At 39.3% G+C, this 12,822-nt stretch overlaps 1 protein-coding gene across 3 annotated transcripts in view; it reads left to right on the forward strand.

Moving 5' to 3' along the window:
- Positions 1–12,409, forward strand: part of BBLN (bublin coiled coil protein) — a 43,106-nt gene extending 30,697 nt beyond the window's left edge. For all 3 annotated transcript variants that reach the window (XM_076074739.1, XM_076074740.1, XM_032972943.1), the window contains one exon: positions 11,380–12,409. In XM_076074739.1, the coding sequence (XP_075930854.1) occupies positions 11,380–11,552 (173 nt within the window). In that variant the 3' untranslated portion in view covers positions 11,553–12,409. The remainder of the gene's footprint in view (positions 1–11,379) is intronic.
- Positions 12,410–12,822: the final 413 nt, after the last annotated feature.

Here is a 12,822-nt window from a genome sequence, read left to right on the forward strand (position 1 = left end):
ATACTAGTTTTTGAATTTTGTGTACTGTACCAAATCTTACTGTATGTTTTGCTTTTGCAAAACACGGGCTAATTTGTTAGTTACTCCTGAGATACATGGACTTTTTATTGTTTTAACAATCTGGTCGCTTTCAGCAGTATTGCTTTGCGATCGTGATTTGGCATTCAGTGCTCTGTTCATTTGAGCATTATTGTAGCCATTCTGTCGTAGTGCGTCTTTAACGTGTTTAATCTCTCTCACTAGACTCTCACCATCTGACACTGTTTTAGCCCGATGTATGAGCGTCTTGATAAGAGAGGATTTCTGAGCTGGGTGATGATGTGATTCTGCATTCAGATAGGCATCAGTGTGCGTTTGCTTTCTGTAAACGCTGTGTGTTATTTTACCGTTTATGCCATGTCCAAGCAAAATATCTAGGAATGGGAGTGTGTTTTTCACCTCCATTTCCATGGTGAACTGGATGGCCGGGTTTTGTGCATTGAGATGATTTAGAAAATCATTAAGTGTATCTTTACCATGTGGCCAGACAACCAAAGTGTCATCCACATATCTAAACCAAAAGGATGGTTTTAATGTGCTCGAGGCAAGTGCTCTTATTTCAAAGTTTTCCATGTACAAATTTGCTATAGCAGGGGATAAAGGAGAACCCATTGCTGCTCCTTCCTTTTGTTTAAAGAAATCCCCTCTCCATAAGAAGTAAGTGTTATTTAAACAATGGCCAGCAAGTTTCGGAATATCTTTTGGTAAACCGGTATTCTTTACTAGTGTATCAAGTAATTTAAGCGATTCGTCCACTGGAACCTTTGTGAATAGAGAAATCACATCAAAACTTACCAGAATATCATCAGGAGTAAGTTTAATATCTTTAATCACATTCACAAGATGTTCTGAATTTTTTATGAATGAAGATGTCCTACCGATGTAGGGCTGTATTTGTTTGGTTATATATTTTGCCAATTGATATGTGGCAGAGCCAATTGTACTGACTATGGGTCGTAATGGGATGCCTATTTTATGAATCTTTGGTAGCCCATAGAGTCTAGGTGGTTTTGAGGCCCTTGGCTTAATTTGGTATTGCTCATGTTTAGGGATTAATGCATTTGCAGTTATTGCAGTGGTCTTACGTTCTAAAGTATTAGTTGGATCTCGTTTAATTTTAATGTAGGTACTTTCCTCTAGTAAATTTCTAATTTTATTATCATAATCGGCTCGTGACATCACTACAGTAGTGCGGCCTTTATCAGCTGCTAGGATTTGGATATCCTTGTTTACACGCAGCTCTCTTAAGGCTTTTGCCTCGTTAGAGCTAATATTTACTTTTGGAACTTTGCTATTCTCAATTATTTTAGCAACCTCATGTCTAGTCATCTCTGCCTCATTATGTGGAAGGAGTCTAACTGCTGATTCTACCTCAGCAATTATCTCATCCACTGGAATTGTGTGTGGGGTAACGGCAAAGTTAAGGCCTTTAGAAAGGATAGAGACCATCTCACCGGTTAATACAGTGTTAGTCAAGTTCAGTACGGTTTTGTTTTTAAATTTTTGGTTTTCAGTAGGGATTTGTTTATTATGTAGTCTAGAAAATTGATTAATTTGGTTAGTTTTTGTTAGTTTAAACACATTATCAGCCGATTGTTGTGTTATGTTATCGATTATATTCCAATAATGCATAGATACACTATTGCTTATATCTAAGTGTAACTGCTTTAGCGATTCCAAAATGTAAGATAATTCACTCCTATTGTGCTGTATTCTCTCTATTAATAATAATTCGCTAGCTTTGTGTAGTATTTGGTTAGCTTTAGAAGACTTTATGTGATGTGTTATTTTAACTGCGTTTGGTATTACCTTTGAATCTCTGCACCTTTTGAGGAACGCCAGTGAAGATATCAATTTCATCCGCTTAATTCGGAGCTTCTCCAATTTTCTGGTTTTAAGAAAAGTATCCTCCCCATAGAGGTTAGTCAGTTTAACATGTAGGCTTTCGCGACCAATATTATTCATAATAGAGGTTTTTGGGTTAGATCGCGTTTATTTATAAATGTGTCGTAACCCTCCACCACCCGACACGGCCAATCAGCAAAAAAAGTGTCACGTTGACAAAAAGACAAATAATTCACTACTTTAGCCCACCGGTGTGTTGAAGAGTGAATCCACATTTACAGTTTGAGTACGACGTTTCACATAAAGTCTTCTAAAGCTAACCAAATACTACACAAAGCTAGCGAATTATTATTAATAGAGAGAATACAGCACAATAGGAGTGCATTATCTTACATTTCGGAATCGCTAAAGCAGTTACACTTAGATATAAGCAATAGTGTATCTATGCATTATTGGAATATAATCGATAACATAACACAACAATCGGCTGATAATGTGTTTAAACTAACAAAAACTAACCAAATTAATAAAATTTCTAGACTACATAATAAACAAATCCCTACTGAAAACCAAAAATTTAAAAACAAAACCGTACTGAACTTGACTAACACTGTATTAACCGGTGACATGGTCTCTATCCTTTCTAAAGGCCTTAACTTTGCCGTTACCCCACGCACAATTCCAGTGGATGAGGTAATTGCTGAGGTAGAATCAGCAGTTAGACTCCTTCCACATAATGAGGCAGAGATGACTAGACATGAGGTTGCTAAAATAATTGAGAATAGCAAAGTTCCAAAAGTAAATATTAGCTCTAACGAGACAAAAGCCTTAAGAGAGCTGCGTGTAAACAAGGATATCCAAATCCTAGCAGCTGATAAAGGCCACACTACTGTAGTGATGTCACGAGCCGATTATGATAATACAATTAGAAATTTACTAGAGGAAAGTACCTACATTAAAATTAAACGAGATCCAACTAATACTTTAGAACGTAAGACCACTACAATAATTGCAAATGCATTAATCCCTAAAAATGAGCAATACCAAATTAAGCCAAGGGCCTCAAAACCACCTAGACTCTATGGGCTACCAAAGATTCATAAAATAGGCATCCCATTACGACCCATAGTCAGTACAATTGGCTCTGCCACATATCAATTGGCAAAATATATAACCAAACAAATACAGCCCTACATCGGTAGGACATCTTCATTCATAAAAAATTCAGAACATCTTGTGAATGTGATTAAAGATATTAAACTTACTCCTGATGATATTCTGGTAAGTTTTGATGTGATTTCTCTATTCACTAAGGTTCCAGTGGACGAATCGCTTAAATTACTTGATACACTAGTAAAGAATACCGGTTTACCAAAAGATATTCCGATACTTGCTGGCCATTGTTTAAATAACACTTACTTCTTATGGAGAGGGGATTTCTTTAAACAAAAGGAAGGAGCAGCAATGGGTTATCCTTTATCCCCTCCTATAGCACATTTGTACGTGGAAAACTTTGAAATAAGAGCACTTGCCTCGAGCACATTAAAACCATCCTTTTGGTTTAGATATGTGGATGACACTTTGCTTGTATGGCCACATGGTAAAGATACACTTAATGATTTTCTAAATCATCTCAATGCACAAAACCCGGCCATCCAGTTCACCATGGAAATGGAGGTGAATAACACACTCCCATTCCTAGATATTTTGCTTGGACATGGCATAAACGGTAAAATAACACACAGCGTTTACAGAAAGCAAACGCACACTGATGCCTATCTGAATGCAGAATCACATCATCACCCAGCTCAGAAATCCTCTCTAATCAAAACGCTCATACATCGGGCTAAAACAGTGTCAGATGGTGAGAGTCTAGTGAGAGAGATTAAACACGTTAAAGACGCACTACGACAGAATGGCTACAATAATGCTCAAATTAACAGAGCACTGAATGCCAAATCACGATCGCAAAGCAATACTGCTGAAAGCGACCAGATTGTTAAAACAATAAAAATTCCATATATCTCAGGAGTAACTGACAAATTAGCCCGTGTTTTGCAAAAGCAAAACATTACAGTAAGATTTGGTACAGTACACAAAATTCAAAACTAGTATCTTGCACTAAAGACGCATTACCTAAATTATCAACAGAAGGTGTATATCGGATTAATTGTTTATGTGGCAGCTGCTACACTGGACAGACGGGACGTAACATCAGCGTAAGACTAAAAGAACATCAGAGAAATATTAAATTATCTCAAACACAACTGTTGGCAGTGGCAGAACATGCTTGTCAACAAGGACACTCAATTGATTTTGACAATGTTGCAGTGGTGTGTAAAACTAATTATTACTGGCAAAGACTAATTAGAGAATCCATTGAAATTGAGAGGAACAAGAAAAACTTGAATCGCTCTGACAGCTACAGGCTTAGTGCGGCCTGGAAGCGTATTATTAAATAATACACGTTACATTTTGATTTAAAGAATTACTAATCTACAACTCATTACTAACCATAACCAATGACTGATTACTAATCGATTATATAATTACAATACCCCCCCCCTCCGCCTCTAATCACTGCACCGGATATGAGTTAAGTGATGACGTCACCCTGCTGCTCTATATAAAACCGGGAGCAAGCGAGGGCTTTGCCATTCTGGCGAATTGCCCGATGATGCTGGATGTATTTACCAGCGAAACGTCGTACTCAAACTGTAAATGTGGATTCACTCTTCAACACACCGGTGGGCTAAAGTAGTGAATTATTTGTCTTTTTGTCAATGTGACACTTTTTTTGCTGATTGGCCGTGTCGGGTGGTGGAGGGTTACGACACATTTATAAATAAACGCGATCTAACCCAAAAACCTTTATTATGAAAGGGATTTATACATGGAAAGTGGGATGCAGTGTTCTGGTAATGCAGTGTTCTTCACAAATATTTAGAGAGAGGCCACTTTCGCCAATAAAACATTAGTATGAGGGCCACCACACATTTGAAACCATCAGTTTTGACAGCATAATGGGGTATTTTCACATTTGTGTATTGTGGGGGCCGCACTCGAGGCCACCAGGGGCCGTCAGTGGCCCGCAGGCCTTGCAATGAAGAACACTGGAAATGTACTCGTACACAGTGTAGCCAGGGTGGGCTTCCCCATATGTAAATTAAAGTTTGGGCAGTATTTTCTTTCAGAGACCAGTTTATACAGTACAATCACTCTCGGACCTTCCGTACTCACAAAATCATATACAGTAAAACCTTGGATTGCGAGCATAATTCGTTCCGGAAACGTGTTTGTAATCCAAAGCACTCGTATATCAAAGCAAATTTCCCCATAAGAAATAATGGAAACTCAGATGATTCGTTCCATAACCCAAAAATATTCATATAAAAATTATGAATACAAAATACCTTTTTATATTTTTATTATTTAAATTTAATATAAAGTAATCAAATTCATGAATTACATTTAATCGTTGCTGGTGTGAGGGAGATGAGAGAGGGGAGGAGGGTTATCGTGTAGGACGACTTTCACTTGCAGTACAGTTACTAAAGAACAGTCACTACACTTGGACACAAAATAAAAAACATGCTTTACGCACACACACGTGGTCACAACACTATAGTAAATAGTATACGCTCGCACGGATGTTGACTATAAGAGTGAGGCACGCCGGCTGAGACCGAGCATGGGAGACGATTACCCACAATCCCGCAGCGAGAGAGAGAGAAGAACCATCGGCTCAGTTGTGATCACGTGACGCTCGGCAGACAAAGCGTATACGTACTACTCGTATTTCAAGACCTCGCTCGTTTATCAAGTAAAAATGTATTTAAAAATTTTGCTCGTCTTGCAAAACACTCGCAGACCAAGTTACTCGCAATCCAAGGTTTTACTGCACATGTATGGCTGTTTTGTCAGTCCACTGAGACACTTCAGCACTCAGGCATTTACTAATGATGTGCTTCACTCGGATATTGACAAGGTCTGTGATATCCCCAACCTGACTATGGCTTGGGCGACCTTCAGGTACACGTTTTTCCAAATTCTTAACAAACATGCTCCGTTGGTTAGATTTAAAACTAAAGGCAACCGCCCACCATGGTATGATCCTTTGATTACAAAGCTGATGAAAACTAGGGACAAGGCTTGGGCATGTGCTCAGAAAAGTAATTTGGTCAATGACTGGCTAGAATACAGGATTTTAAAGAATAGATGCGTCAAAAAAATACGGCATGCAAAAAATGCCTACTTTTCCTCCACTCTCCTGGAATCACATGGAAATGCCAGGATTTTCTGGAAAACAATCAAATGTATCGAAAAGGCATCCAAAACAGACAATCTGCCCGATGAGCTTAACCGAAATGGGGAATATTTTTCAGATCCCAAAAAAATAGTTGACAATTTTAACCTTCATTTTTCTGAAGCTGGTAATCTTTTTAGGAGTCACCCCTGCTCATGCAAATTCCGAAACCCCTGTCCAAACATTAAACGAATTTAGTTTCCAGCCAATCCACGAAAGTAATGTTCTGAAACAACTGTCCTACCTCAAAGGGTCCTCCTCTACCGGAGCAAATAGTATTCCTGTCTTTGCTCTACTAACTGTTGGTCACCTAATATACAAACATATAGCCCATATTTTCAACCTGTCCATCAAAGAAGCATCAGTTCCTCTAGAATGGAAACATTCCTATGTCCGTCCACTTCACAAAGGGGGCCCTAAAGATGATCCAAATAACTACCGACCTATCTCAATTTTGTCCCCGTTGATGAAAATTTTGGAAAAATTATTGACCTACCAAATTAGCAGTTTCCTTACTCTTTGGTTCTATTCGGTAAAGTCACGTAGGTAAAAAAAATAATACAACAAAAACCATGACGTTTCGGTCACAACACAAGCGGTGAAACACAGGTCGTGGTCTGAGCTTGGCTGTGTTTCACTCCAGCGCTGTCCTCGAGACAGTCTGGTCCCTTCACCTGATGAAGGCCGCTTTTGTTGTGGCCGAAACGTCATGTTTTTTTTTTACCTACGTGACTTTACCGAATAGAACCAAAGAGTATGGATCCTTGCAGTCACGAAAGCTTCAAATCTAGAATTAGCAGTTTCCTGTCCACCAACAATCTACTACATCTAAAACAATCTGGGTTCCGAAAAAAATACAGCACCACATCTGCTGCATTACTCTCTGAATCACATTTACAGTAGCCTTGATAATAAGCAGTACTGTGCCTGTCTTTTTCTAGACCTGTCCAAAGCTTTTGATACAGTAGACCACAACACCCTGCTTAGTAAACTAAGTTGCCTCGGTTTTTCCGAAAACGCAGTAAAATGGTTACAAAATTACCTCTTTTCTCGCACCCAAACTGTATTCACAGATGGTTAGAGGTCAAAGAGTGTTAAGATAACAAAAGGGGTTCCACAGGGTTCCATCCTCGGCCCCCTTTTGTTCTCTCTTTATGTCAATGACTTGGGCACTGACCTGGATCATTACAGGGTAAATCTTTTTGCAGATGACACGATACTGATTACTGCTGGCCGCTCTCCGGATGACGTGATTGCTAACCTACAGGGTGATTTTAACAAACTACAACATCAGCTAGTTGCTCTTCAACTAGTCCTGAATACCTCCAAAACCAAGGTGCTATGCTTCTCACCAGGACTAAAGCAGGAAATTATTTTTCCCCAATTACATTCCTTAAATAATTGTCAAATAGAGCAAGTCAAAATCTATAAGTATTTTGGGGTCATCCTGGATTCAAAACTTAATTTTTAAGATCACATTGATTATATTGGTAAAAAGACAAAAATAAATATTGGTTTTCTGTATCGACACAAGCACTGCTTCCCCCCAACGTTCCGTTTGGAATTGATAAAAACTACCATACTGCCTCTACTTGACTACTGTGACATCGTGTATAAATCAGCCCCAAGTACTGTACTGAAGAAGCTTGATTCCATCTATCACTCGGCCTTAAGAGTTACATTGAACTGCCCATATAGGACTCGCCACTGTGATCTCTACATTGGGTCAAACTTAACATCTCTTAATGTTCGACGGCTTGTGCACCAGATCTTATTTATTCACGATGTACTTACAAAAAAAATCCGCAGACTACCTGCTGGATCTCCTCTCTGTTTCAAAGAAAAAATTTGACCTCAGGTCTTCGCTCATTTACCAGCTTCACATTCCCTATTGCCGTACAAAAACTGGAGGAAGGGCCTTTGCTATTGATGCCCCCAGAGTCTGGAAAGCTATTGCCAATAAACTGCAACTTGAATCGCTACCAATGAGATCTTCTCTAAACTGCTCTAGAGGAGTTGTACACCCCGAGCTGCCACTGCTATTCATTGGCGTAAAATAAAAGAAAATGTTTCGCTCCGGATGACGCTGCAAAGTATTATCTGTATTTTGATTTAGCGTGCTGATCTTAAAGGTGCATTGAAAATTTTGATACTCCGACCGATGCTTCTGTTGTTGTGGAGTAACTGATGCAGCCAGCTATGGCTCTAGGATTTGGTGTTACATGTTATTTATGTAGTTTATTGTAAAAATTCGGTCACAGTCCTTATGATCACTGTTACGTTGCAATCATGGCTTTATTTTTTGGTGATTTGGAAAAGTTTTTTGGTTTGGACATGTTAGTTTTGTTATAGTACAGAGTTAGACTGATGCGCCCTAATCTAAGTTTTTGTGGTTCTTGTTGTTGTTTGACTTGCATCCCACGGTGATTTTTTGCACACAGCGTTGGTGTACGGTGCTTTTTTCAGGAATATTTTTGCTACTCATTGGTTTTTTCGGTAAAGTCACGTATGTAGAAATACAATAAAATTATATTAAAACAAAAAACAATCACGACGTTTCGATCACAACGCAAGCGATCTTCATCAGGTGTCAAGAACAAATCACAGAGGTAAATACAACAAAAAGATGAGAGACGAGAATTCAACAAACCTGAAAAAACATTATGTGAAGCACATCCAGTCAGGCCAACAACACAGTTAGACACTTCCTGGCGGACCACGAATTTCAGAAGAGTGTTAAATTTCGTGTTCAACCTTTGGATTGCACATACCAGCATAAATAGAATGAAAAATACGAGGTACACGGTCAGTAGAAATACATATACAAGTCCACCAAGAGGTAAGGAGGGAGGAAAGACAGACAGGGAGGCAGAGAGAGAGAGAGAGGGGGTGGGGCCAGAGGGATGAACAGAAGCTTAAATAGGAAATACGGTTGGAGGGGGGGAGGGGCCAGAGCGAGAGCGGCAGCTCAAACATGCACATCTTACACATACAAAACGGCAGCTCAAAAAAGGACCACCTCTTGGTCCTTTCAGGTTTGTTGAATTCTCGTCTCTCATCTTTTTGTTGTATTTACCTCCGTGATTTGTTCTTGACACCTGATGAAGATCGCTTGCGTTGTGATCGAAATGTCGTGATTGTTTTTTGTTTTAATATAATTTTATTGTATTTCTACATACGTGACTTTACCGAAAAAACCAATGAGTAATTTGATGCAATCACGAAAGCTTTAATACTTTAATATTTTTGCTGTTTTTTTTCCATGGATTTTCTGTTTGCACAGTCACATAGTCACTTTAAGATGTTTTTTTCTTGTTCGTTTTTTTTGTTTTTTTTGTTTGTTGTGGTTGCACCCGATTCAAGAGCCGAATGGCTCACAGGGCTATACCAAAATAAACTGAACTGAACACTGCTCTATGTCGGCCTCCCCACGCCCTACAGGTTGTGACGGTTATTTCACCACACTTTACTGCGCTAGTCAGGTAGGGAGGACAAGTTGTGGCATATAAGTAATATTTAAAAGTACTTTTTTTAAAACACGCTTTAATGAAATGCACCGTACGAGTAATGGCAGAACTCCAGGAAGTGGCCCCGAGGCTTGCCATAACGTAAGGGACTGTGGTGATTTACAGCCAACGTTAGTTGAGCGTGGATAATTAGACCCAAGGCGAAACATAACATAAAAAGATGGTTTAAAAATATTTATTTTTAATGATAGAATATAGTATTGTCAACAGTGTGACATAAGTATACCAAGTTTGCAGTCGATACCACATTGGGAAGTGGGTTAAAATTGAGTTACAAGATTTGAGGATATGTCAACAACAACAGAGTGAGTTAATAGAAAGCGTGTAAAAAGATTGTTTAAAAATATATTTTTATGATAGAATATAGTATTATCATCAATAAGACATAAGTATAGGAAGTTTGCAGTCGATACCAAATTGGGAAGTGGGTTACAATTGAGTTATAAGATTTGAGGATACGACAACAACAACAACAGACAGTGAGTTAAATAAAAGCGTGTAATAAAAAAAGTACCACACAGCAATGGATGTTCTTGCATTGCCCCCTGCTGATACAATTGCTCGGTAGCAGCTTACACCACTTGTTCTCTGCTTGGGAATCAAGATCGAGACGTGGCCAAAGTCGTTGATTTCACCACACCTTGCAATCCCTTTTTACCATTTGCCAGACAGGTCACGGCAGCTCAGTTAACACGCAAAATCATATACCAACACTTCACGTGATTTAGCCTATTGATAAACACCAAACATACCAAACCTTTGTCCAACCCATTGGTAACTTCTCACATACAAAAGCACTTTAAAGATCGACCAGCTTCGCCTCCAAGTTACTGGTTTATGGGTGTGCTGACAGTGTTTTGTGTCAGCGCATTGTGAAGGCAGATGTACACTGTGTGTATTGTACACTGGTTGTGTGTGTTGTATACGTCTGTGTGTATTTTAGCATGCAGTAACATTTTCTGCCAGGGCCAAATTTGTGGAAAATCGGTATCTGAACAGGTTTTGTGCCATTTATATTTCTACCTTCAATAATTACTAAGTGCTGTGTGTAAAAATCAACATGAGGGAGTTAGAGGTGTGCTGTGAGCGATACTACCCCCTTCTCCCAGTCTTCTCTCCCATCTCCACTTTGTCGTGCCCGCCTTAATAGGTGCTTAACACAGCACCTGGCACGAACAGTCTGGTAAAGGTAATAAACGGGGGGTATCTCTATATTAAGACATGGCTGAGCAGTAGCACGAACAGTCTGGTAAAGGTAATAAACGGGTGTATCTCTATATTAAGACATGGCTGAGCAGTAGGTATTTGCCGTTTTTTGCAGAGATTTGCGGTTCCATCATAGTGGCTTCTCTGGTTAATGCTGCAGATGTGTTGACCAGAATTATGTGCAGTCTGCTTGACAGTGGACGTTAAATATCCTATGATGTTACATGAAAAAGAGTAGGCCATGTGTGTTGGCGTAACAACCCGAATCTGCCAAAGTTGCAAATTACACAGCAAATTGCCTGATTGGGTAAAGTCACGTCACAATATTCCCCCTACTGTGAAACCACTGCAGACTATAATAGCCTGTGAAAAATAGCGCCTTTCTCATAAGCCTTGTGATGTATCAATGGCGCAAATGTCAAATGTGCTCGATTCGAATTGTCTTTTTATGTGCAGAGTACCAAGATTTGAACTCCGCGCTTGACCAAATCAGCTCCTTCCTGGACCAGCTGGAGGAGCGGAACGACTCCTTGAATGCTCGTCTCCGGGAGTTGCTGGCGTCGAACCAGCAGGAGCGACGGGGCGCGTCCAGCGAGGCCCAGGGCACTCAGCAGCAAAACGAGCGCTGATGCCACATCTTCCACCCCCTCTTCCACCCCCTCATCATCGCTCACCTCCTAAGCCCGGTTGGGCTGGAAGTTAGATCTTTTTCTTTCTTCAACCATACCGAAACCGAGACTGGAGGAGAGTTGAATTGGAAGTGAGAGGCTTTATAAAAATTTTGGATCTTGTGTTTCGTTGACGGAGGTGTTGGTTTATTGCATTTTAAGGCATCCAAGGCAAATTAAATGTGGTTCATTTATTCCTTCACCTGCATGTGTCTTTCTGTTTCCGTGTTGATGAGTCGATGTCAGATATTGCCGTGACTTCAGCTGACAAAATAAAAACCACAGTATTGCAATAACTTTCAAAGTATATTTGCTCATATGCACAACCTGAAATAGAGTGGTGTCACAATCTCCTTTATACAAACAAAAGTGTTTTCATTGATTTTTCACAAGATGAGTTTTGTATAGTAGTTTTACTCCTAGTTTTAGACCTATAGAGATCCATTATCTCTTGCAAGAGGGTTTTGAGAGTGGTAATAATGGTAAAGCTGAATAAATTTGGATTTCGCGTTTAACACTGACACAACCTCTCGCGTGTGAATGGTTAAGTCACAGAAACAGAAGATTCCTTTACAGTCTAGAATAGATTCCAGTTCACTACTGTGTATAATTTGAATTTTTTTGAATGTAAAAAAAAAATCCTGTCATGTTTGTTTTAAGCACTCGTATGCGTGATGAAATGAAATTCACTTGCTGGTAATGTTGGTTATATGTTTGTCACTACTACCCATCAGAAATGTGAATGTAGGTATGAACATTCCTGCTGCTGTTTGTGGAATAAACGTCACATGAGGAATGTCGTATGTCATGAACATTGAGCACTTGACTCTGTAATGCGTTGTTATTTCTCAAGTGCAGCTGTTCGACTATTCCATAAAATATTCAATTAGCATAATTCTAGGTACAGCTACTTTCTTTTACCCGTGGGCAGATTATCCAGAATGCTGATTAACCTCACTCGTTCGCGTATTGCAGGTTTCAATTATTTGCTGCTTATGACTCATCACGGTCGGTGAATCATTGCCCACTTTCTTGCAAACATGTTTGGAACTAATTGATTATTTTAAGAAACAATTACACACATGTATGTCTTCACTTCCAACCTATATAGGTAAACAGTACACATTTTATATTCTAATTTGTACTTGCTTTGCATGATCTACGTTTTTTTTAATCTGGGTCATCCCTCTCCAGAATGTTGAGGTTTGACTGATTTTAAGATATGACGAGC

Source organism: Petromyzon marinus, chromosome 50, assembly GCF_048934315.1.
Source record: "Petromyzon marinus isolate PM22_M1 ecotype Great Lakes invasive population chromosome 50, UKy_Petmar_22M1.pri1.0, whole genome shotgun sequence".
Taxonomy (NCBI): domain Eukaryota; kingdom Metazoa; phylum Chordata; class Hyperoartia; order Petromyzontiformes; family Petromyzontidae; genus Petromyzon; species Petromyzon marinus.